This window comes from Raphanus sativus, unplaced genomic scaffold (assembly GCF_000801105.2).
Source record: "Raphanus sativus cultivar WK10039 unplaced genomic scaffold, ASM80110v3 Scaffold0727, whole genome shotgun sequence".
Lineage (NCBI taxonomy): Eukaryota > Viridiplantae > Streptophyta > Magnoliopsida > Brassicales > Brassicaceae > Raphanus > Raphanus sativus.
This window is the reverse complement of record NW_026616043.1, coordinates 1-25,884: the sequence shown is the minus strand read 5'-3', so window position 1 is coordinate 25,884 and position 25,884 is coordinate 1. Positions and strand designations below refer to the sequence as shown.

The 25,884-nt window shown below is 37.4% G+C and overlaps 3 protein-coding genes, 1 non-coding gene and 1 pseudogene across 5 annotated transcripts; 3 read left to right on the top strand and 2 right to left on the bottom strand.

Annotated features, from left to right (window-relative positions):
• Nucleotides 1–11,028: 11,028 nt before the first annotated feature.
• Nucleotides 11,029–13,254, top strand: LOC108819419 (heterogeneous nuclear ribonucleoprotein 1). Of its 2 annotated transcripts, XM_018592453.2 has the most exons (5): nucleotides 11,029–11,172; nucleotides 11,313–11,399; nucleotides 11,475–11,700; nucleotides 12,029–12,943; nucleotides 13,026–13,254. In XM_018592453.2, the coding sequence occupies exons 3-5, from the start codon at nucleotides 11,476–11,478 to the stop codon at nucleotides 13,041–13,043; spliced, it is 1,158 nt and encodes a 385-aa protein (XP_018447955.1). In that variant the 5' UTR covers nucleotides 11,029–11,172; nucleotides 11,313–11,399; nucleotide 11,475; the 3' UTR covers nucleotides 13,044–13,254. The 2 variants fall into 2 exon arrangements, with proteins under 2 accessions (XP_018447955.1, XP_018447954.1); XM_018592452.2 differs by lacking the exon at nucleotides 11,029–11,172 and having other exon boundaries at nucleotides 11,186–11,399.
• A 2,714-nt stretch (nucleotides 13,255–15,968) lies between these two features.
• LOC108821307 (RING-H2 finger protein ATL79) lies at nucleotides 15,969–16,849 on the top strand. Its single transcript, XM_018594351.2, has one exon. It carries the CDS (start codon nucleotides 16,233–16,235, stop codon nucleotides 16,689–16,691), a length of 459 nt encoding a protein of 152 aa, XP_018449853.1. The 5' UTR covers nucleotides 15,969–16,232; the 3' UTR covers nucleotides 16,692–16,849.
• Nucleotides 16,850–18,928: 2,079 nt separating this feature from the next.
• On the bottom strand, nucleotides 18,929–19,009 carry TRNAL-CAG (transfer RNA leucine (anticodon CAG)). The gene has a single exon. It is a non-coding gene; the product is annotated as a tRNA-Leu (tRNA).
• Nucleotides 19,010–20,758: 1,749 nt separating this feature from the next.
• On the bottom strand, nucleotides 20,759–23,903 carry LOC130502887 (asparagine--tRNA ligase, chloroplastic/mitochondrial). Its single transcript, XM_056997647.1, has 14 exons — nucleotides 23,508–23,903; nucleotides 23,340–23,408; nucleotides 23,136–23,246; nucleotides 22,949–23,053; nucleotides 22,621–22,758; nucleotides 22,416–22,496; nucleotides 22,249–22,326; nucleotides 22,102–22,170; nucleotides 21,929–22,003; nucleotides 21,755–21,838; nucleotides 21,593–21,679; nucleotides 21,274–21,444; nucleotides 21,063–21,189; nucleotides 20,759–20,964 (listed from the first exon to the last, which is right to left on the bottom strand). The coding sequence occupies exons 1-14, from the start codon at nucleotides 23,883–23,885 to the stop codon at nucleotides 20,849–20,851; spliced, it is 1,689 nt and encodes a 562-aa protein (XP_056853627.1). The 5' UTR covers nucleotides 23,886–23,903; the 3' UTR covers nucleotides 20,759–20,848.
• A 529-nt stretch (nucleotides 23,904–24,432) lies between these two features.
• On the top strand, nucleotides 24,433–25,881 carry LOC130502889 (uncharacterized; annotated as a pseudogene).
• The last annotated feature ends 3 nt before the right edge of the window (nucleotides 25,882–25,884 follow it).

Sequence of the window (25,884 nt, the reverse complement as noted above, 5' to 3'; positions counted from 1 at the left end):
GGGGCCCACATTCAAAAAAAAACTCAACAGATTACGTTTCTTCCTCAGACGACCTTTAGCTTGGGTTTTGACAATTTGGTGGGCCTCCCTCCCTCTCTCTTTCCTCAAGATGCTGTCCAATATACCCGGATAAACATGGTCTAATAAAGTGAGATAGATGCATATCTCTTACCAAACAGTATTGGGAGTAAAAAGGATAAAAGACGTTTTCACCTAATTGGCAAAATATAAGTTAAAATGAAAAAGAAAAATATTATCACCAAAAGTGCTTTTCAATCAGACCCAATGTATTTCTGTAAAGAAAGAGAAATGTGAGTGTTGAAAAAGAACGTATAGAGAGAGATATGAGTGTTTTTGAACATGGTTCGTGGTCGGTTAGTGGAGAGATAATTTAGAGAGAGAAACACTCGAGAGAGAAAAAAGCTTTTCCGGCCGATGGAGTGAGCTTTCGCAGTCACCGTCCGTCAGTCCGGCATCCTTCCTAATTGCTCTCAGTCGTCCTTTCTTTTGAGGTTTTGTGTAAATTTTAGTTTCCGTCGCCGCACTTTTTTCTCGGTGGGCGGTCGGTTTAGCGGCTCCGTCGTTGCTCCTTTCCGTCAAAGGAGAACGGTCAGCTTTAGGGTTGTCTTTATACGGTGGTTTCTTTGGCCCGGTAAGGTTCCTTTGGAGGTTCGGTGGGTGTATTTGGCTTCGGATAGGGAGGAGATCTCGAGTTATCGATGGATGCTCTCCGGTTGATGAAGCGGTGATGGTGAAGCTGTAGTCCGCGATGCCTCGGGTCGAGATCTCGGGTGAGACCCGATGAAGCTCTCCGGTGTTCTGATTCAAAATCAAAGGCGATGGTGATGCGGTTTCTCTATGTGTCGAGGTGTGAAGCGAGAAAGCTGGTGTTTGACACCGAGGTTTGCGACGGTTGGTGGGATTTGGCCGTGTCCTCCGGTGAAGATCTGCAGCGGCGACATTGAAGGGAGGGATCAAGTGACGCGTGTCCAGGCCGTAGAGAGGATGGCAACACGTGGTCTCGCCTCCTAAGGTGTCGGTCGAGCAGTGGGACCTGGTTGCTTTTAATGGGCTTGAGGCCTGGTTTTTATTTTAATTTGTATGAGTAGCCCGTTAGTCTGTGTGGGCTTTTGTTTTTGGTAGTTTGTAAGCAGATCGGTCTTTGGGCCTTCTTTAATATATTTTTTTTGACGAAAAAAAAGAGAGATATGAATGTTTAAAAAAAGTAAAAAAAGATATGGAAACCAACCGATGGAAACAATTAAACAAATCCTTTTACAACCTTTTCTTCTGCTTTCTAGCGTTTTCAAACTAAGTAAAAAGGGCAAAAAAGAAAGAAAAAAAGAAGATGCTGATGCGATGGAAAAAAACGAATTGTCGTTCCTTTCTTTCTAGAGATGCCAATAGCCCACAAAAAGAAAGGCTTCTGTAAGAGCAGGAAACGTAGTATGTATAACCAATAATCATGGAGCCCCACCAAACACGGTTACTCTCTTTTCTTTTTTGTTCTTTATTACATAGTCATCCTATTCAAACTTGTATTATTAAATTGTCAGTGGAGAAGTTGTTTTTTTTTCACCCGGAATATTCTGCGGACTATTACCCGACTAATTTTGAGAGGTCTGATCACCGATATCGGTCAGACTCGGTTGTTGGTCAGACCTGGTTGTTCGCAATGGAAAATTAGATATCTTTATTGCCTGATTACACATTAAAGTAATCTAAGGACAACAGATTCAAATCCACAATTTTTAAGATTATTGTAGAAAACCATGTATCATCCGACTCCTAACGAGTGGTTTAATGGAAAAGTTGTTATTAAGGTAAACTGCAATATTTTACATACTGTTAATAGAAAATGACTCGTTTCGGGAAAAAAAAACTTGTAGTGGGCGTTTGCAGTTTTTTCCTATATAGTTAAACTTGTAAAAATATTATTGTCTAATGTCTCTGTCTCTTTGATGATATCTATATAATATGTTTAAGTAAATCATTACGCATTTATATATGGCGTGCAACACATCATGCATCTATAATAACAACAGTAGTTACGATGATTTGATCATGAGGTCATCGATACTGCGATACATCAAGTGCGAAAAAGCAAGGGATGTGAAGGTAACGTATGACGTATCTGCTGTCTCTGATCTTCATCTACTATACCATTTACTTGACTATTTTACACAACACCTTTCAACTCGTTCATCTCAGTCTTGGATCAAGGCTCCACACGGTCAGTGGCGGAGCCACCTTGAAGAGAGGGGGGTCATATGACCCCTATGAAATTTATAAAATTTAGTTTTTAGGCCTCTGTATAATGTAATTGTTGTGGTGTAGTGGTTCAAACCCTTCTTTTTGACCCCTGTGTCACGAGTTCAAAACACATACATGACCCTTTTGACTATAATAAACCTAGTTGTGACCCCTATAAAATCTAGACCTAGTTCCGCCACTGCACACGGTCCAACCGAAAACCATACTACCCTCTTGCTCTTAGATAGATCCCGAATGACAACATCGAATATATGACAACAACCAGAACAACTACGGATTTTGAAATATAATCTTTTCTTTCCAAAAAAAACTATCTTTATGAAATAATGAAATTTCAAAATATCATATATACTTAACAAAAAAACTATCTTTATAAGATTTATTTACATTTATATTTTTTAGTTTAACAATATTAGTTGTCAAAAAAAAGTTTAACAATATTATACATGTATTTATTTTATATAAAATACTATATTAAAATTAAAAACATTAATTATGAAAAGCACATAACAAAATAATATATTTATTTTAATAAAATTTGTATTAGTTAGTAATAAAGGCTTAACTATATTATAAAATAAAAAATAAAAATTTATTTTAAAGTTTAGTGAATTTAATAATATTAAATATGACTTAAATAAAAAATTAGAATCAATATCTTAAAATAATATAAATGATAATAATCATTTAGTGATTTTTTATTTCAAAATAAAATAAAAATATAAAAGTTCTATGATATTTTATTTTTTACAACATAAAAATGATAATAATAACTTAGTGATTTTTAACTTGAAAATAAAATAAAAGATATTTAACTATGTAAAAATAATTTTAAAATATAAACAATATATTACATTTATGTTTAATTACAAATTTGAACTGATTAATAATACTAACTGAAACAAATTTGAACTGATTAATAATAATAATAAATTTGTACGATGAATATTATTACACCAAATTTGGTGTAACACTATTTACTTTACACCAAAATTGGTGGAAGGGTGTCATTTTTAATGTGTCATTGGAAATGATATTACATCAAATTTGGTATTTTGGTGTTCCATTGAAGTTAGCTTTATGGCATCCCTTGCTGTCCTCTGATCTATCTCCTGCCTTTCCATTTGAGCTCGTTGATTGCTTTACATTTTTTGAACTTAATTTAACTTTAACTTGTGCATTTGTTACAGTGCTTTTCCCTGATAAGCTCTCGTATGCTGAATCCATACTCTCACACTCATGCAGAACATATCACAAGTTTTTAAGTCTCTGTCTATCTTGTGAACAATGACCAGCAGCCTGACCTCTTGTTTCTCAAGGCTACGATGCAAGTACCTTGGGATTTGTCTTGGTATAAGGGGTTACGCATGGATTCAGAGATCTTCCAAAGCCAGCTTGAGCTGAAATGTTGACAAGCGTTCAATAAATGTTAAGACCATTGCCATTTGCCAGTATAACCGTGTACAGATTCTTAAAAGTTCCAACTTTTGATCCTCTTTTGCAGATTACCAATGAAACATATAGGGAAAAGTATGTGCTTGCCACTAATAGCCTTTCTGACAAGTAATTGTTTGGCCTTCTATAGGAGGTGGATAATGATGACTTAAGATAAGATATACTTAAGGAGAAGATAATGATGTATTTGTTATATTAGGAGTTATCTATCTAGAGTCGGTGATTACATTGTAGTATATATGTACATGAAAGAACATATGAATGAGATACACCTTTTACATTATTTGATTTACATGGTATCAGAGCATCGATCTTAAAAGTGATTGTTCAAGGAATTTTTTTAAAGAATTCTAGCTTCGCGATGGGAGACAGTGACGATGGGAAGAATATAACGGTGGCGCAACCAAGTGGAAAGGTGGCGATATCGCCATACTCGTTGTTCATCTCCGATAATCCGGGAGCGTTGATTACATCTGTTCAACTGAAGGGAGACAATTACAACGAGTGGGCGATGGAGATGTTCAATGCGCTTCAGGCTAAGAAGAAATCAGGGTTCATTGACGGAACCCTAGCGAAACCGACTGAAGATATCTCTGACTTGGAGGCGTGGCTCAGTGTTAATTCGATGATAGTTGGGTGGATTAGATCATCCATCGAGCCTAAAGTGAGATCTACGGTTACCTTTATTACAGATGCTCACAAATTGTGGGATAATCTGAAGAAAAGGTTCGAAGTTGGTAACAAGGTGAGGATTCATCAATTGATGGAACAGTTGGCCTCGTGTAGGCAGAATGGACAAGCTGTGATAGACTATTATGGTCGTCTAGCTGTGATGTGGGAAGAACTTCAGACATACCGACCACCTCCAGCATGTTCTTGTTCAGCGGCTGCAGTATATGAGAAGGAGAGAGAGGATGAGAGGGTTCATCAATTCATTATGGGATTGGATGAGTCTAGATTCGGTAATGTGGTGACTGCTATCATTGAGGCTGACGAGTTAGCAGATCTGGGGAAGGTATATGCTAAGGTGATTAGAGAGGAAGCTCGGTTGAATTCAGCAAAGGCTAGAGAAGTAGCTACTCAAGAAGCCGTGGGGTTTGCAGCTCGTCAGGAAGCACCTGTGCAGAAGGACGCTAGGGACACACGAGATCAAAGCGGTAGTAACAGTTATGGAAACAGAGGAAGGGATCGAGTGTGTTCCAACTGCGGAAAGATAAGCCATGAGAAAAACACTTGTTGGCAGATTATTGGGTTCCCTGAATGGATGAATGATAGACGTGGTAGAGGTTCGAGCAGAGGACGTGGTGGCTCAAATGCAAGAGGAGGAGGACGTGGTGCTGCGCACACAGCACATGCAGCGAACTCAAATGCTTACGGTGGTGGAAGTTCTGATCTTACTCCTGAGCAATGGAAAGCCATCACACAAATCATAAACGACGGGAAATCAAGCTCTCAGTCTGAGAAGCTTTCTGGTAAGAATCTTGGTGATGTGATTATAGATTCTGGGGCATCACATCATATGACAGGCGATGCAGGCCAGTTGGTTAACGTGAGGAAAACTCCACCTTGTGTTGTTGGGTTCGCTGATGGAGGAACTTCAACATCGGTGCAGATGGGAGATTTGATACTTACTGATCATATTTCTCTTAAAGACGTGCTCTTTGTCCCGAATTTAGATTGCACTTTGATCTCTGTATCAAAGCTTTTGAAACATAGTAACTGTTTCGCGTTATTCACAGATACAATTTGTATTTTGCAGGACCGTTCTTCGAAGACTCTGATTGGAGCCGGTGAAGAACGTGGTGGGGTTTACTTCTTTAAGGATGTCAGGGTAGCACGAGCTAGCAGGGCTGATGGCGAGAGTAATCAACTTCTGTGGCATCGACGACTTGGGCATCCGTCATCTGGTGTTTTTAATTCTAAGCATGAGCTTTCTGGTGTTATGAATAAAGCTTGTTCTAGTCCTTGTGACGTGTGTTTTAGAGCGAAGCAAACAAAAGATGTTTTTGGTGACAGTATTAATAAAACAAGCAAGAGTTTTCAGATTATTCATATTGATGTTTGGGGTCCGTATATAGTACCTGCTTCATGTGGTGCAGTGTATTTTTTTTAACAATTGTGGATGATTTTACTAGAGCTGTCTGGACGCATCTTTTGCTTGCCAAGTCCGAAGTAAAAAAGGTGATCCAGCGGTTTTGTGCATATGCGGAGACTCAGTTTGGGAACTCGGTGCAGACGGTGAGAAGTGATAATGGCACAGAATTCATGTGCTTATCTGAGTTCTTCCAAGACAAAGGGATCGTGCATCAAACGTCTTGTGTCGATACTCCACAGCAAAACGGAAGAGTAGAGAGGAAGCATAGACACATCTTGAATGTGGCTAGGGCGCTGTTGTTTCAGTCGAGGTTACCTGTGAAGTTTTGGGGGGAGGCAGTGACAGCTGCAACACATGTAATAAATATGACCCCATCGCGAGTCTTGAAAGGAAGAACACCGTATGAGAAGTTGTTTGGTTCTAAGCCTTCTTATGATTCACTGCGGGTTTTTGGTTCACTATGCTATGTGCATAGAAGAGATAGGAACAAAGACAAGCTGGGTGAAAGAAGCAGAAGATGTATTTTTGTAGGATATCCCTTTGGGAAGAAGGCTCGGAGAGTCTATGATTTGGACACAAATGAGTTTATTGTTTCTAGAGACGTCAGTTTTCACGAAAGTGTATTTCCTTACACTGAAAATAACATCGAGTTGGTGAAGGAAAAGGAGATGACAGGATCACCTGATGATGACTGGATTTTAAATGTTCCAGCAGGTGACAGGGGGAGTGCAACACAAGAAGAGGATGACTCGTTGCAGACTAAGGAAGTTTCGAGTAAAGAAGTGTCAGTAGAGGAAGCTTCTGCAGAAGTTTCTGTCGTAGACTCTATTTCAAAAGAAAAACAGAGTAGTAACAGTGAGACAACAGTAAGTGGAGAAGAAAAGGCAGTAGGAGAGACTGAGATGGTAGCAGAATTGGGAAGTGGATGCAGAGAAAAGGTTCCTTCGGTTAAGCTGCGTGACTATGTGAGCTACAATGCTCGCTATCTGAAGAAACCCCATCACGATCTCGCTGCTCCTATTTCTCAATCAGAGTCCTCGTCGAGCGCTCCAAGTAATACACTTTACCCTCTTGCAAATTACATATCTGATGAATGTTTTTCTTCAGAACATAAGGCTTTTTTGGCGGCTGTAACGAGTGGGAGAGAACCTCGGAGTTACAAAGAGGCGATGCAGTTTGAGATTTGGCGTCAGTCGATGAAAAAGGAGATAGTGGCGTTTGAGGAAAACGGGACTTTCAGTGTGGTGGATTTACCACCAGGGAAGAAAGCAATTGGGAACATGTGGATATATAAATATAAATACAATGTTGATGGAACAATGGAGAGGCCAAAGTCGAGACTTGTAGCCTTGGACAACAAGCAAGTGAAAGGGAGAGACTTCAAAGAGACTTTTGCACCAGTTGCAAAGATGACCACTGTTAGAAGTTTGTTGCGTGTGATTGCAGGAAAAGGATGGGTTGTGCATCAAATGGATGTGCACAATGCCTTCTTGCATGGTGATCTCAAGGAGGAAGTCTACATGAAATTACCACAAGGCTTTCAGGCGTCTGATCCTAAGAAAGTTTGCAAGCTACACAAGGCTGTGTATGGACTAAAGCAGGCTCCAAGGTGCTGGTTCTCCAAGCTAACAGACGCACTAAAGAAGTATGGGTTTAAACAGTCGTGTGCAGATTACTCGCTGTTTGTTTTTGTGAAAGGATGAGTTGAGCTTCGAGTACTCATATATGTTGTCGATTTGATTGTGTGTGGAAACGACATCAAGGTTGTGGAGAAGTTTAAAGAATATTTGAGCAAGTGCTTTCACATGAAGGATTTGGGCAAGTTGAAATATTTTCTTGGTTAGAAGTTGGTCGTGGTGAAGAAGGGTTTATGCTTACTCAGAGAAAGTATGCGTTGGATTTGATTGAAGACACGGGACTACTGGGATCCAAGCCAGTGGCTACTCCGATGGAACAACACCACAAGCTTGCGTTGGATAAAAGTTCATTTCTAAAAGATGTAGAGCAGTATCGACGATTAGTCGGACGGTTGATATATTTGTCAATAACTAGGCCAGACATCTCGTATCCTGTTCACATACTTTCGCAGTTCATGAAGGCGCCAAGAGAAGAATAGTGGGATGCGGCGTTGCGTGTAGTGAAATATCTCAAAGGGACGGCAGGACAGGGGATCTTGATCAGTTCGAGTGATGATCTCAGTTTGTCAGTTTATTGTGATGCAGACTGGTCTACTTGCCCAGTTACTAGGAGGTCTTTGAGCCCATATGTAGCATTGATTGGTGGTTCACCAGTGTCTTGGAAGACAAAGAAACAGAAGGTAGTGTCTCACTCTTCGGCGGAAGCCGAATACAGGTCTATGGCGCAGGCGACTTGTGAGGTGAAATGGCTGCGGCATTTGTTGTTTGACTTAGGAGCTAAGCAGTTTAAAGCAACCAAGTTGTTTTGTGACAGTAAATCTGCCATCTATATAGCAGCAAATCCGGTTTTCCACGAGAGAACGAAGCATATTGAATCAGACTGTCACCAGGTGCGAGACGCGATTCAAGAAGGCATTTTGGAAACGGTTCATGTTCGAACTCACGAGCAGTTAGCAGACGTGTTGAACAAGGCGTTAGGTCGAGTACAGTTTGAAACATTATTGTTCAAGTTGGGAGTGAGAAATCTACACCTTCCCAACTTGAGGGGGAGTATAGGAGGTGGATAATGATGACTTAAGATAAGATATACTTAAGGAGAAGATAATGATGTATTTGTTATATTAGGAGTTATCTATCTAGAGTCGGTGATTACGTTGTAGTATATATGTACATGAAAGAACATATGAATGAGATACAACTTTTACATTATTTGATTTACACCTTCACCTGATAAGAAAGAGTGCTTTCAGATTCTCATTAGATAATTACACATGAAGATAAATCTGAGTTGAATGAGGAAGATACGATGATCTAGAATCCTATGAGCTGTATTGATGAGCTGCCACCGCTTGTTCGAAAAAGATTGTCAGTGATTTTGAAATTATGGAAGAACAGAAAAAGTAGAGGGAATTTTGACTTCCACTATCTCCATTTCAAAATTTGTTCCATTGTTTGTATCTTATATGGACTTTCCATCAGTATTGGGCTCAAAAAAATTTAGGTTATTTTTGGTGTTTATTTAAGTTTTGCTTTTCTGGTTATTCAAGTAATTAGTAATCAAATTCTGTTTATATCCATTTTAATTTTTAGTTGAGGTTGTATACATGCATATTCCTCAATTTATTTACATGTCTTTTAAGTTCTTAATAATCAAACTAGGTGGTTTTCTGTATCATGTACAGTAAAAAAATTAAATTTAAATTAAATTTTAAAATAAAACTTATTATTTTTAGATTTTATTATTTTATTATTATTAATATTTTAATTGAACATAAAATTAAGAAAAAGAAATATTTTTTATTTAAATTATATTTAAGAATGTGTATGTGTATATTTAAAATTATAATTTTAGATAGATTTTTTATCTATTACTTCTGAATAAAATATATTAAATAAACTTGTATAAAATTAATAAAAATTAATATAGAAGTTGCATAATTATCAAAAAGTAAAAATAAACATTATTTTATAATTTGTAGATATATAAAAGAAACTAATAATATTACAACTAAATATATATATTTTTTTAAATTGTAATTTTTTTTGTAAATTATTTTAGTAATAAATGGTAGAACTATTTAAAATATAGAACTAAATAATATTTCGAAATTTATAAAATATAATTATATGATTATTATATTATTTAATGTCATATTTTAATAGATTTACTTTAATTATAGTGTATATAATGTATTGCCATATTCTAAAGAGTTTACCAAAAATATAAATAAACATTAAATGTTATTGTACATGTCATATTTAACCATAAGTCATGCTATGTTACATTTATTTGGTGAAAATGATTATTAAAAATACATACATGTTAAAATCAATTGGTAAATAATGTTTAGGGGATTGGTGAAGTCATTTCTTAGAAACGGCCAAATTTTAGTAACTAAAGGGAATACGAATATACAGTGAAACCTCTATAAATTAATAATGTTGGGAATATACTAAAACTATAATTTTTTATTAATTTATCGATATACTAATTGAACCAAAAATTCAATTTGGGACTATAAAATTATATTAATTTATAGAGATTTTTAGTGTATATTAATTTATCGAGTATTAATTTTAAAAAGTTATACTGTATATGAAAATAATAATTAAGTGTAAGGGCTCTAAAAATTAAGTGTGATGTTGATATACCCTTCTGTCATTCAGAGATATTCCACTTAGTATTAAATTATTTTAAAGTTTATAACAAAAGTTTCAATTGCCAGAGAATATATAAAATTGTTAGATGTCAATCTTGTTATTATATAACCATTCCCATGTTCCACTCCACTTTGATTGCCCTGGCTTTTGAAGTTATCATTTTGTAGATAACCAAACAAAAATTATAACCTAACTATGAACCAATCGTGATTTATCTTTAAAATGAATATATATATATATATATATATATAAAGTTGTTAATTTTTTATATAGCTTAATATTTAATTCCATGAATGGTTTTAAAAAGATTAATTAACAGTTTATAAAATTAAAAGCTACATCTTCAAGTGTATATGAAACCCAATAAGGCGAACCCGGGTTCAAACCCCACCGGCCACACGGATATGAGTTATTGCTTTCGACTCATTTGAATGCCCAGGAGAGGGTCTATCCGTGGGCTGTACCTCCACCCGGGGGTTAGGCTTGTGTCATCATTGACCCGGGTTTAAACTTTTTAGTTTAAAAAAAAAAGTGTAGAGCAAAAAATCTAAAAAAATACCACATCAACCAATTAAATGCATTGTTACAGTGTTAAGTAACTTTTGTTTTGCTAATGTAGCTGTATTTTTAGTGTTTGGAAGTAAAAGAGTAAATCATGGCAGCTAATTGAACTCACCTCTTGTTTATAGAAAACTGGAAACAGTATATATTCTTTCCCAATAAAAACGACGTTAAAAGTAAAAATCGTAATTTTTTGAATAGAAAAAAGAAGTAAATATGTAATTTAGTAAGATAAAAACAGCAATATTTAGTATTACTCAATACAGAGAGAAGTGACGAAATGACAAAAATGCCATTGTCTCTTCAAAAAGGAAGAGAGGATAGCCAAACAATATTCGTGCCTGCCTCCATATAAGAAAATAAAAAAACATCGTCTGTCTACTCCCTCACTTCTCTGCTACACACACGAACTCCATCCCTTTAAAAAAAAATATTAGTATTTCTGATTTGGGCCATTTTCGATTTTCTTTTTTTATAAAAAGATTAGAGGTAAAAAGGGCTTCTTTTAGATTTCATTCTCTTTCTTACTCTTGTAATAGCATAAGATTCTCTCTTTCTATTGCTGCTTCCTTTGGTGGCTACTTTTGTACGTTTCGCTTCTGAGTTCTGATCCACCTTCTCTTCTTCAGGATTCACAGCTCTTGGCTCGATCGGTTTCCCGAATCTGATCACAACCCTGCTCCCAAGTCCAGCTCTTTTTTTAGCTTTCCAACGAGGTTTGTCTCTCTTTTGTTTTTCATGTTCGTTTTCTTGGGCTTTTATTCATTATTGCTGATTGTGTCATTCGACAGGATGGAGTTTGATTCTTCATGTAAGCTCTTCATCGGTGGGATCTCTTGGGAAACCACTGAGGATCGCCTCCGTCACTATTTTCAGACCTTTGGTGAGGTTTTGGAGGCGGTTGTCATCAAGGATCGTCTCACTGGTCGTGCCCGTGGCTTTGGTTTCGTCGTCTTTAAAGACTCCAATGTCGCTCACACTGTCCTTCTCCACAAACACATGATTGATGGTAAATCTGTAAGTTTTCACAACAAAACCACCAGTAGAAAGTTAATTCATTTTGGTTTCTGTGTAATGTAAGAGAAAGAGCATGTCTGTCTGAAAAAGTATATCTACACGTGTTCCTCAAAGTTGTTTGTTTTTCAGAGTTGGCACTTGCAGCAACTAATCTGTAGTTTTCATCTTTTAATGTCTAATGTCAATAGTTTCTGGAACTTCTTATTAGTCTCTGACTGCTATAAACAACGAATGTGCTACATTTCTTCCACTTCATGATTTCAGATTCGTTATGCAACTATATATATAATGTTTTAAGAGTTGCTAATCTTGTTGATGTGTGTGACAGGTGGAGGCGAAGAAGGCAGTTCCAAGAGATGATCACATCTCACTGAACAAAAGTAACAGTAGCCTCCAGGGGTCCCCTGGTCCATCACACTCTAGAAAGATATTTGTGGGAGGCTTGGCATCATCAGTGACGGAGCCTGAGTTCAACAAGTACTTTTCTCAGTTTGGGACTATCATTGATCTCGTGGTGATGTACGACAATAAAACTCAGCGCCCCAGAGGCTTTGGCTTCGTTACATACGACTCGGAAGAGGCTGTTGACAAAGTTCTGCAGAGGAAGTTCCATGAACTCGGTGGTAAGATGGTTGAGGTCAAAGTGGCCGTCCCCAAGGAAACGTCTCCCATCCCAAACCGGAACGTTAACAGCTTAAATAGCTTTGTTGGAAGTAGCAGGATGAGTTTGTTGCTCAACGATTACACACAAGGGTTTAACCTGAGTCCAACCTCATCCCACGGAGCAAGACCTGATGTTAGGTACAGTCCAGCTGGCAGCTTCTCTCCCTTTGGCCATGGGTTCGAGATTGATCTGAATTTTATTGAAGGGAACCATAAGCAGAGTTATGTTAGTAGACCCAGTGGAGGCTTTGGAAGGCCGTTTAGCCCTGGATATAATGCAAGTCTTAGCAGGTACGGTGGCCAAGGGAATGGTTCTGTTAACGGTAATCAACTGTGGGGGAATAATGGTGGTTTGAGTTACATGTCAAACGCTGAGTTAAGTGGAGGGTTCAATGGGAACTATGGAGTAGGAAGCATAGGAGAGAAGTGGGGAACAGTTGGTGAAGGGCGTATTAATTTTGGTAGAAGCAATGTAATGGGCATAGGATCTAGAGGAGGAGGAGTTCATATGAGCGGCTCAGGTTGGGGAATGTCCAGTGAAGGCGGGATGCGCGGTTTTGGATACATGAACAACACAGAGGTAAGAACTAAGATTAGCCTTTTGCTCTTCTTGATGATTGAACCAACGTGAGGGATTTTACTAATGAATTGTAGTTTTGCAGGAGTTGCTGCTAGCTTAGAGACTTGATATATCTACACTTAGGGAGATGAGATGATTTTTGGAGTGAGTTTTTAGAGAGGAACTTTATTAGAGTCCCATAAACTTTCAAATTTTGAGTTTCTTTGCTTTTTTTTTGTTTTAGTTTGAATTTTGTTTTTTTGATCCTTGTTTTGTTTTGCTGTAAAATGACAGATACAAATGGCCTTAAACAAGAAATAGAGACTTTCATACTTTCATGTCACTTTTTGGGTATCTAAAGCATTTTTTTGGATGGGGTATTTGATGCGGCGGACGATAGATTGAACGGTCGATCAAAGAACTTTTAAGGTTCTAGAAACTTGTTCTTGGATCAATCAAGAGTTTCTTTCGATAGCAAATCAATAACAAGACAACTCAAAGAATGAATTTAATCAAATCTCTTTTAAGGTATAAATCAAAAGCTCGTTTATTAATTATCAAAGTCTCCATACAAAGTTAAGTCTAGACGACAATATATAAGAAAACCATAAAAACCCTAAAACAATAATAATAATTATCTAAATTAGTTAATAAATAAATAATAAAATATTTAGAAATATTTCAAATATTTATCTGCATCATTCTCTCCATGGAGAAGATTCGTCCTCGAATCTTGATCGTAGTCTTCGAATCCAAAACGTTTTCCAAAAAAAATTCTTCCTCGAATCTTCAATAGCCTGTTTTGCACGAGTTCTGCACGGATCTGTTTGCAACTTAAATCTTCACAAATCCGTTTTTGCACAAAATTTGTACGCATGAGATTATCAATATACTGGAAAAAATCTTCATCAACACGATTTTGCTTTAATTTTGCACGAAACTTATCCTGCACGAACTTTGCACGGAATTGATTATTCTTGAAGTCTTCTGAATAGACGGAATTTCGCCCTATTTTTGCACGGACGAAATTATCATATTCTTCATAAACATCATAGATTAGATCTCCACAAAACTCTTTGTATATCTCATCATCTTCATAAACGTCGTAGATTGGATCACCTGAAATCTCTTTGTTGATCTCATGGCCTTCTTCTCTCTCGATAAAGGACTTTCGTCCTGGATAGGATATATGTTCGCAATCACCATGACATCATAATACATTTTCCGCCAAGCAACTGTTATTCTATTTTCGGCTTTTAGAATATTTCATTTTCTATCTATGATTTCCTTTTCTTATATTTTCTATTTTTAAGAGATTTAGGTTATTATAAGCCGTCTCTAAGATCTATATAAGGTGATGTAAGTTGGCTTTTATATTTAGCTTTTGAAAGATAATAAACTAGAGTTTTCTCTAAAGCCTTGCATTGATTCGATTCTGTCATCAATACGAGAGCCTTTTATCGAATTTGATTAAGTTCTTCGATTCAAGAAGTTAGGTCTCTAAAGATTTAACCTAAATCTTTAGATTTGAGCTGAGTTACCGTTGATACGCTGTGCCAGTATTCAATCTAAAATTTAAATTTGATTTGGAATAATTTTGATTTTTAATGAAGTTTAAGATGATTTTAGGTGAATTAGAGAACTTGGTACAATTTTTGTTAAACCACACTAAAATCTTGTATGAGATTTTTTTTTTTTCAATTAAGAATTATGTTGGAAAACTTAAAACCACTATAAATCCTATCACTTAAAAAATAAAAATAGTGGATGTTAAAATGTATTATGAAATAACAAGTTTCGTAACACTAAATTTTAAAAGATCTTTAAAATTCATATTGAATATTGACAGAAAAGAATATGGAATGAATGAAGTTGGTGCTTGGTACATTTAGAGCCAAAGTTCAGCGCAAGTCCATACATACACAATCGGCTGTCGTTTCTGCAGTCCTGCCACTATTGTCTCTCTCTCTCTCTCCGTCTTTTTTTGACTGAATGAGAGGAAAATGGAAGATGCTATAAAAGAAAGACAGAAGATGTTGAATGGTGATAGAGATAGAAGGAAATGGAAGAGAACAAAACTTACCTTCACCCCTTAAGAACCTCTACATTCACCCACTAATAGAAATTAGTTAATTAAAATTTGATATCTCTTAAAAAAGGAAACTAAGTAATAAGAATTTAATAAAATAAAATTATATTTTCAGATAAATAAAAAGTAGTAGCAATAATCAAAAAAAAATATTTTTTTAGAATTGATAAATCCATCAAAAAATACTAAACCCTAAACCCTAAATTCTAAACCCTAAACCTTAAATTTTAAATACTAAACCCTAAATCCTTGGGAAAAGCTTGAACCCTTGGGCAAATCCTATATACTAAACCCTTAAATTTAAACCAAACCTTAAATCATAAACTAAAATCCTAATCCCTAAACCATAAATCATAACCCCTAATACTAAACCCTAAATCCTAAATTCCAAAATGGTCATGGTTTAGGATTAAGAGTTTATGATTTAATATTTGTCAAAGAGTTTAGGGTTTAGGGTTTCGTGTTTAGAATTTAGGGTTTATTATTATGGTTTATGATTAAGGGTAGGGTTTAGGGTTTAAAATTAACGATTTAGAGTATAAGATTTGCCCAAGGGTTCAGGCTTTCCCCAAGGGTTTAGGGTTTAGTATTTAGAATTTATGGTATAGGGTTCAGTATTTTTGGACGGATTTATCAATACTAAAAATAATTTTTTTTTATAATTGCTACTATTTTTTATTTATCTAAAAACATAAATAAAATTCTTATTAGTTGATTTTCTTTTTTAAGAGATATCAAATTTCAATTAACTAATTCCTATTGGTGGGTGAATGTAGATGTTCACCTTAGGGGGTGAAGCTAAGTTTTGTTCAATGGAAGAGTAATAAATAATGAGGAATTGGTTAAGAGTTGTAACGTGAGTAGATTACGTAACTGGATATGTGTAGGAGTATTCTACACATCATATAATGAGAGTAGTATTGATTCACAATATCCTCAAAGACAAAGTAATTAGGAACAAGATAGAGCATTTAAGATTAAGAGAGTAGGGAACTGTAGAGTTGCCTTGGCAGGAGGGGAAAGCATTATGCATTATGGTGAATTTATCTTAGTCTACAAACTCAGTGGTCCCTCCCTCATTAGCAAAGACCCATCCACGCAAATAAGAACCCAACGCCAAACTCTGGTGTGTCCTCTTCTCTTAAATGCCCTCTTTTGCTTTTTTTTTCTCTATAAACACATGATGGTTTTTTGGAGAGCTTGTTTAAGTTCCAACTTCCAATGCGGCTGCTATCATCCGAACCTCAAGTTAACTCTACATGTGAGTCCCAAAGCTGCAGCTGGAAGCCTTACTCTCATCCCAATGACTTTGCTGCCAACGCCTCTATCCTTCTCATCATCATTTTCTCATCTCTCATCTGCGTCCTCTCTCTCCAGGCTGCCTTACGTTGTTGCCTCCGTCCAGTCCTCCAGGAAGACCCTAAACCCGACCCTGACCCTGAGATCTCTCGTTCAGAAGCTTTCCCGGTACTTTTCTACTCCCCTGGACTGAACCTGGCAGGCACTGAAGCAGAGTGCATCATTTGCTTGTCTGAATTCGAGGAAGGTGACAGCATCCGCGTGTTGGATAGATGCAAACATGGATTCCATGTTCACTGCATCCAGCAGTGGTTCTCCTCCAACTCTTCCTGTCCCACTTGCCGTACAGACATCTCTTCCTCACCAACAGGAACTACTTAGTCAGATGACGTCATGGTTTTGCCAACTTTTAATTTCCTTTTTATTTTATTTCAACCTCGTACCTCTATCATGTTTTCCCAAACTAGTTTAGTTGTTACCTTTTGTTGTTTTATATTCCATGAAATCATAAACAGTCACACAAATGGAGTAGTGATATTAAGTCACCTTTGTGAACCGAACTGTACTATAATGCAAAACAAACAAAGAACGTAACGAATCAAAGCATAACTGATGTAGCGGAAGCTTCTAGGGATAGAACTAGATCCGTTTATTCCAAGAATACACGAATCTAGGGTTTGTGAATACTCTTCACAGTGCTTAATTAAAAGCTCTTAGGGTTTGAAAATACTCTTCTCAGTGGTTTATCAAAACCTCTTCTGGAAAACTCCTTTTATTAAATCATCATAAACTGCATACAACCATAGGGTCTAAAAGACTATATATAAGAAAACCATAAAACCCTAAAACATTAAAATAATTATCAAAACCCTTAATTAAATAAATAATATATTTGGAAATATTCCAAATATTTATCTGCATCATTCTCTCCGGGTTGGAGAAGATTCGTCCTCGAATCTTGATCGTAGTCTTCGAATCCAAAACGTTTTCCAAGAAAAACTCTTCCTCGAATCTTCAATAGCATATTTTGCACGAATTTTGCACGGATCTGTTTGTAACTTGAATCTTCATAAATCCGTTTTTGCACAAAATTTGCACATAACAGATAATTAAGATTCTGCACAAAATCGTCATGAATACAATTTCGCCCTATTTTTGCACGAAAATCGTTCTGCAGAGACTTTACACAGATCTCGTCCCGTCCGAGTTTTGCACAAACTTCATCTTTATAGACAGAATCGACAACACAAATATCTTCTTTGATAAAGCTCTCCTCGTTTTCATCATCATCCAACTGCACATCTTGAGCTCGTGCTACTTCTCTTTTCTTTAATGCCTCATCGAATTTATTTAATGCCTTGCAGAAATCTTGTTCTAACTTCTTATTAATCTTGTTGAGATCTTGTTGAAACTTGTTGATATCTTCTTTAAGCTTTTCCAAGATCTCAACTATCTCAACTAGTTGTTGTTGTTGTAGATACATCTGCGATCAAGATAATAGAACCGTTTGGCTCTGATACCAACTGATGTAGCGGAAGCTTCTAGGGATAGAACTAGATCCGTTTATTCCAAGAATACACGAATCTAGGGTTTGTGAATACTCTTCACAGTGCTTAATTAAAAGCTCTTAGGGTTTGAGAATACTCTTCTCAGTGGTTTATCAAAACCTCTTCTGGAAAACTTCTTTTATTAAATCATCATAAACTGCATACAACCATAGGGTCTAAAAGACTATATATAAGAAAACTATAAAACCCTAAAACATTAAAATAATTATCAAAACCCTTAATTAAATAAATAATATATTTGGAAATATTCCAAATATTTATCTGCATCAATAACATTACCTCAAAACATAGAGAGGGGCCAAGGGCTTTATTTAATGTTCTCAAGGTATGAAAGGTATTAACTTCCCCACCTATTGGATAAGGAAGAATGAGGTGTTATATGGATAAGATAATGAATACTGAGGGGGAGAAAAGACAAAAGTGAATGAGTCGCATTAACTACATTGACCATGTTATGATTGTGGCAATAGGAGAAAATTCCAAGTAGCGTACAAAGGTAAGAACACACTTCCCAGACAGACGCACTATTCCAGTGAACTCTTCCCACTTGATATGATCTTTAACTTGCATCCCAGCGGAACAACTGGGCTGCATGCCTGCATCTGTGGCTACACTACAACTAAAAAAATCCGATCTATATATATCTACTGCCATCTCTGAGACAATGAGGTATTTCTAAGCTATAAAGATCACAACATGTAATGTTCAAAAAAAAAAAAGATCACAACATGCTCGTAAATCATAAATAAGCTGTCTATTCCAAGAGTTATTGAGATTTAGTGCGCATAGTGTTTCAACTTTCAAGTTCAACTTACATTGTGTTGAAGATATATACGGTCATCGACAAGGATTAAAATAAATAGCACATAAGACAAAAAAACGACAAAATACATTGTCAAGAGTGGGCTTTGGTGAACCCAGACATTGAAGCTATGGAGTGAACATTATTTCCAGAAGTTGTCTCACTTGTCTGAGGCAGAGGAAGCTACGGTCACCAACAAGTATTAAAATAAATAGCACAGAAGACAAAACAAAAAGGAAAAAACACGTTGTCAAGAGTGGGATTTGAACCCACGCCCTTTCGGACCCGCACCTGAAGCGGGCGCCTTAGACCAACTCGGCCATCTTGACACTTTGATAATAGTCAATCTGTATTTAATATAATGTTTGATATTACTTGGTAACTTCTTGTCTGCTCTCAGCTTTTAAATGTTTTATTAACATTTCTGAAAACGAAGTATAAAGAAACAGAAAATATGCTTTCCTAATTCGTTTTAACACTACTGATTACTGAGTTTAAAAAATTCAGTAGAACAAGTTCACAGATTCATAACAAATTTAAGGATCCTGGTGTTAGTCATGTAAATAACTAAATAACCTAGGCTAGAGCCCTTAACAATTTTAGTTAGATTGTTCTCCAGTAAGTATAATGCAAAAGCAAGACAATAAAGATAAATACACTTAAATATGCTCATGTAAACTGAGTAAGTAGTGACTGCTAACACATATCCAAAGACCAGCAAGAGGAAAAGAAACGTAACAGAAACTCGGACCTCACCTCGCAACAATGACATTTTAATCCAGTTGGATGCATAACAACAACTCATCAACTTGGACGGAACTCCCATCACCACACCTCAATCTGCGGTGTTGTTGCTGTCACCAACAATCGAGCTGAATATTGTATTATCCTCGGTACCTGATCATTTGTGAAATGGTTTCTACGTGGGACGTTGTGGGATAGCAAGCTACACTATGCTTGGAGCAACTAATCCAGACCCATACTGACCATCAAATAGTAACGAAAACTCCATACCTGATGACATTACGGCAGCCACAGGAAACAAGATTGACATCATAAAACGGACACGAACTCGAGCTACACTGATATTATGAGTGTTGGAATTAATTATTCAAAACTTAAATAAATAACAAAATTTCATTTTTATTTTGATGTTGGTTGTACATTGTTCAAGCTTATATATTAAGTTTTATTTATTTATTTTTAAACTTTAGACATGAAACCTGGGTTGCATGGAAACTCGGATGAAGGTACGTTTCACGTTTCGGAATCAGAATCTCTTGGAAACTCGTGGAAACTCATCAGAAATTCGTTTTTTGAAAATCTCATTTTGGAAACTCAATAGAAACTTACGTTTCCACTTTAGAAACTTGCATTTCCACTTTAAAAATTGTGATTCTGTTTTGGAAACATAAAGAATTTTTTTTTAAAAACAAATTTTGTAAGTTGTATCTTTATTTTGAGTTAAACTATTTAATATTTAAGTATGAATATATTATTTAAAAAATTTAATATGATTTCGATGTTTAACTATTACTTACTTTATTTTTGTATACTTAACATAAAATTACTAGGAGTCTGTTACATTATAAGACACATTCGTCTTTTTGTTGATTTATTACATTTCTAGATAGACTATTACTTACTTTTTTTTCAATTACTTGTTGATTTATTACATTTCTAGATAGACTAGATAGATAATTGTCAATCATATATTTTTTTTTTGGGCAACTTGTCAATCATATATATATATATATATATAAACGTTTCCAGAACGTTTTCGATTCCATGCAACCTTGCATGAAACTGACCCAAAACCTGAAAAGATTCACAAGTCCAAAAAACTGACTTTAAATGGTAGATGAACTCAATCCGGAACCAAGAGAACAATCCCTATATACAAATACAAAATATTCGAACTGGTCATATGCCATAAACCAAAACACCCAAAAACTGGAAATACCCCACCAAACACAAACACCACCCTAGGTTTAATGGAGGAGCAAAAATAGGCTTAAATTATATTAAATATAGAAAGACAACCCTTTGTAATATGACAAATTCCTTTTTTTATCGAACATTATGGCACATAATAGTACATTAATTTGGAGGAAATGAAAAAAAAAATAGAGGTAAGGGTGTGTAAAAGAATGAAAATGAGACGTGAATCAGAAGTCAGCAGATCCAGGTGAGCGCGGGAAAGGAATAACGTCTCTGATATTATCAATTCCAGTGGCAAACTGAACCAGTCTCTCAAACCCTAGCCCAAATCCCGCGTGAGGAACTACACACACACAATAACATCAGACTCTTCTTGTTTCCCTTCCTTTACCATTCAATAGATACTTAAAGAGAAAAAAGGTTGAGAAGAAGAAAAGAGACCTGAACCATAGCGACGGAGGTCAAGGTACCACCAGTAGCTCTCTTTGTCGAGTTTCAAAGCATCAAGTCTCGCTTCCAACACTTCAAGTCTTTCCTCTCTTTGGCTTCCACCTATCAGTTCACCTATCTTCTCTTACCAAAACACAACATCGTTAATCATCAAAACTAGTTTCTTTTTTTGTTTGATTTAATGCAAAATATTTACTCTTACCCGAGGCACGAGCATATCCATTGCTGCCACTGTCTTCCCATCATCATTCTCACGCATATAAAACGCTTTTATCTCCTTGGGATAGTCTCTTATTATCACAGGACGACCCCCAAATGCCTCCTCTGTTATGTACCTTTCATGCTCGCTCTGTAAATCGAGCCCCCACTTAACCTACAAGAACCAGATCCATACTAGCTCAGCAGCCAAAAGCATTACAACTTGTATGAGAAAAGAAAATGAATAATAATAATAAGTTTTGCATTTTTATTCCAAAATATGCAGCTCAAATCTAATCCAAAGGAGAAAGTGAAGCCTTTACCGGGAATTCAAATTTCTTGTTTGCTTTGAGAAGAAGTTCAATGGCGTCTGTGTAACCCAGCTGTAGAAACTCTTTCTCAACTACGTCCTTTACAAGTTAGATCATAATATCAGCCATTAATATTCTTTTCTGATAACATAGTGAGAATCAGAGAGGACATACACTCAAGCGATGAATGATTCCTTTCTCAATCCATGTATCAAAAAACTCCATGTCTTCCTTGCAGTTATCAAGAACGTATTTTACCTATCACGAAATATATTACAATCATATTAGTTCTATATGACGTTATATACAGCTTGAAGGAAGAAAATATAAAGCGAGAGAGAAACATACGACGTACTGGAGGTAGGCGGTGGCACAGGCCATGTCATCATTCAGGTCGGCAAAAGCAAGTTCTGGTTCAATCATCTTACATCAATAGAAAGAGAGAGAGGTCTTTAGAAAAATGGTCATAGTAAAGAAAAGATCAATTTTGAGTTCGGCTGGAAGATGAAAACAATGCTGACCCAGAATTCAGCCAAGTGCCTGGAAGTGTTGGAATTCTCAGCTCGAAATGTAGGACCAAACGTGTATATCTGTAAAGGCATACACATGAGAAATCACTAACCAAAAAAAAAATAGCTCACAGATCAGTAGAGGAAGTAATATTTTACATCTGAGAGAGCGGTGGCATAAGTTTCTCCATTGAGTTGGCCAGAGACTGTCAAGAATGCTGGTTTCCCAAAGAAGTCCTGAGGAGTGAGTGAATACAATAATGAAACATGTTATTGTTGCAAGTTCATCTCTCAAGAAACAAAAGATTTGGAGCTGGAACACACACCTGAGACCAATCGACCAACCCTCCCTTTGTTTTAGGAATCGCATCAATGGAAGTATCAGTGGTCTCATGGGAGCTAGGAATCTAAAAGGTAAAGTACAGTTTAGGTGTAATCCAAGTCTTTCTAAGAGTAGTAGTACTTGTTGAAAGTAATCAAGCTGTTATTATTATTACAGAATATTGTGATTTTGAGAGCTAAGGTGCTTACGAGTGTGGTGACACAAAACTGTTCTCCAGCTCCTTCACAATCCGATGCTGTGATAATTGGGCTTGCCACCCAGACAAATCCACTTTCTTGAAAAAACTTGTGCGTAGCATATGCCAGAGTATTCCTAACCCTCGCTACCTAAAACAAGATGTATGAATGAATATTAAACAAAAAATAGTATGAATGATTATTATTCACACAATACAGTAAGTTCACCATCAATTTCCCACATAAGTTTAATCAGAGAAGAAAAGCCTGAAAGGAGGGAATAGCTATAGAAGCTGTTTTCAACACAAAAGTAAAAACAAAGTTGCAGGCAATCAATTACCGCTCCAAAAGTATTGGATCTTGGACGTAGATGAGCCTTAGTCCTCAAGAATTCCCGGCTAACCCTCTTCTTCTGAATCGGATAGGAAGAGTCACACTTGCCAACCTGAGACAAAAAAAATTTAGAGAAGCTTATCTTAATCTTCAAGTAACTTAACTTCTGAGGAGTGTCCAAAAGTAGAACGTACCACAATGATTTTGTCAACCTTTAGCTCCACCTTTTGCTTAGTCCCCTGGCTGGCCACAATAGTACCTTGTACCGATATAGATGCTCCAGTCAACACCGAACCAGACTCTACCTAACATCCTCATACCGTTATATACAAATTAATCCAAGACTTTAGAGGCTCCTATCAATGTCACAAATCAATGAACTAAATGAAAGTGATTACCTGATCATACCCCTCAGCGTCAGGACTCATCACACATTGCAAGTTGGATAAGCATGAACCATCATTTATCTTTTCAAAACAGATTCAAAAATCTTGTGAGCGAACCAGCAGTCAATTAAATTAAATCAAACCAAACCGGGTGTTTAGCAAACCGGGATTGAGAATCACCTCGATGAACGTGACACTGCTCTGAGAACGAAGTGTACGGACCCAACCCATGATGCTGAGACTCTGCCCGACCCGACCCAGCCCTTGGTCTGCTCCTCCTTTCACTTCAGCTATCTTTAACTTTTTCCTGAACTCTCCAACTTTACTCCCGAATCGATTGTGGTAACTGTTATCCACCTTCTTTCCCTCGCCGGAACCGGGAGATTGGGAGACGGCGGTGCAAAAGCATCTCCGGCGAGCATTTGTCGGAAAACCTTCGAGAAGCGGGCGGCGTAGAGGGCGGAAGAGAGGATTAGAAAGAGGGAATGAGGATAAGAATCGGAGAGTAGAGAATGGAGTGAGACGGAGAGTCGTCGCCGGCAGAAACGCGGCCGCCATTGCAGTCAGTCTCTTTATGTTTTTTTTTTGTGATCAGAACGTTTCTTTTTGGTTTACATTATCATCATCAAGTCGGGCCTCAATATTACATTTTAAGGCCCATATATAAAGCCTGCCAGGTTATTGGGCTTGTCGAGGAATAAAACTGAAAGCAGACAAAATCTGAGGAGGAACACAAAGAAGTGCAATAAATACAGGTGTTCACAGTTCAGTGTGAATGCAGCCAGAGTAAGTCTTAACTTGAGACCGTGGAAACAGAAGAGACAAGAAGAGGGAACTAGTCTTTAAATTGAAATAGTGTTAAGGAATCAATGAATCAAAGCCAGTTTGTTACTGAATGAGTCTAACTTGAGACAGTGGAGAGGAAGGAAGATACAAGTAGAGGGAATGAATCTATAACTTGAATAAAAAATCAAAGCCAGTTTGTTACTGAATGAGTCTACACAACATTAAATACACCACGTCTCTCTCTCTACCTTTCTCACTCACTTTTGTATATATAAATAGAAGAAGCAGAGGAAGAAACAGAACACCATCACAAACAGCGATGGGGTGCGATGGTCACGGCAAGCTTAGCGATTCAGAGTTCAGCAAACCCTTACCTTGGATAGGCGTCTACGTAGCTGCAGCTTCACTCATCTGCGGACTCGCCATGTTCACCGATCTCCTCCGCGGCTTCCGCAACCGCAGGTTCTGGTTCCCCTGCAGGTCCTTCTCTCTCAACGCCACCACTCTAACCTTCCTCGCCGTCTGCGTCAAACTCTCGGTTGATCTCAACACTTGCATGCCTAGTCGCCAGGACCAGCTCTCTAAGCTCAGCAGCAACGTCTTCGTCTGCACCGTGATGGCCAACTCCATGCCTTCTCTGGGTTTGATGGTCACTCGAGACCTCCTCATGAACCTCGTGGCTCTCGGGATTCTCGTCGTCACCGACGTTGTCAACATCTGTATCCAGCTAGGGACAGGTGCCATCTACGTCTTCCCTCAAGAGCACGCTTTGGTCATCGTCCTCACGCTTCTAATGTTTGTGATCTTGACCTTCTCAGCTATCACGGTTCCCGCCACAAAGCGTTTCTTGGAGGTCAAGTATAAGAAGAGTTACGAGGTGGCTTTGAAGCAGTGTCCTCTGTATCAGACGGAGAGAAGAGGAGGGTTTTGTGAGCTCAAAGAAGATCTGATCAAGTTCTGGATGATGGCTCACACTTGTAGCCCTCAGTTCGTTATGGCTCGATCTGTCACCTGCACCACCTCTGGTTTCCTCTGTTTCTTGAGTGCACTCACCTTGTCTGAAGCCATTCTCCGCTCCTACTTTCTTCAACCACGCTCTCTCGGTTTCTGTAGTGGAGACTCTGACTACAAATGGTCAACAACTTTGGTTTTATTCTCCCAAACGGCTGCAGTGGCCATAGGGACGGTTGCTCCAGCGAGCAGATGGTTCACTGCAGTGAACTTACGGTGTTGTTCATCAGGAGCAAACAAATCATTGAGAGATGAGTTGAGAGTAGAGAGTTATTGGGTGGAGAGTCTCTCGGAGAAGAAAGAACATCCCTTGAACTTTTGGATGCTCCATGGTCGCCGCAGTAGGAAGCTTGCGCACGACGTAAACCGATGCATTCTTGATCTCTCCATTGCAGTACAGTACGGTATAGTGTTTGCTAGCAAGTTCCTCCGATTCATCGCTGTCTACTGTGTGAGTAGGATCAAAACAAACCCTGACTCGTCCTCTAGATCAAATCCAACCAGAGAATACGTTCTGCATCTCGAAGGAGAAGAGGCTGGTTGATTACATGGCGAGGAGCAACCGCGAGGCCACAAACCACTTGATACAAAAAGGTCGGAAGAAGCAGCCGCGGAACTTGATAGAGCTCTTGGAGGCAACAGATCCCGTCTCAAAAGGATTTGAAGGGATATTAGAGTTTGACAGCGACGAGGTGGCTTCTCTGACGGCCTCTGGAGAGCCACCTAATTGCTGGCTCTTCCTTTGGTAACACTGACGAGT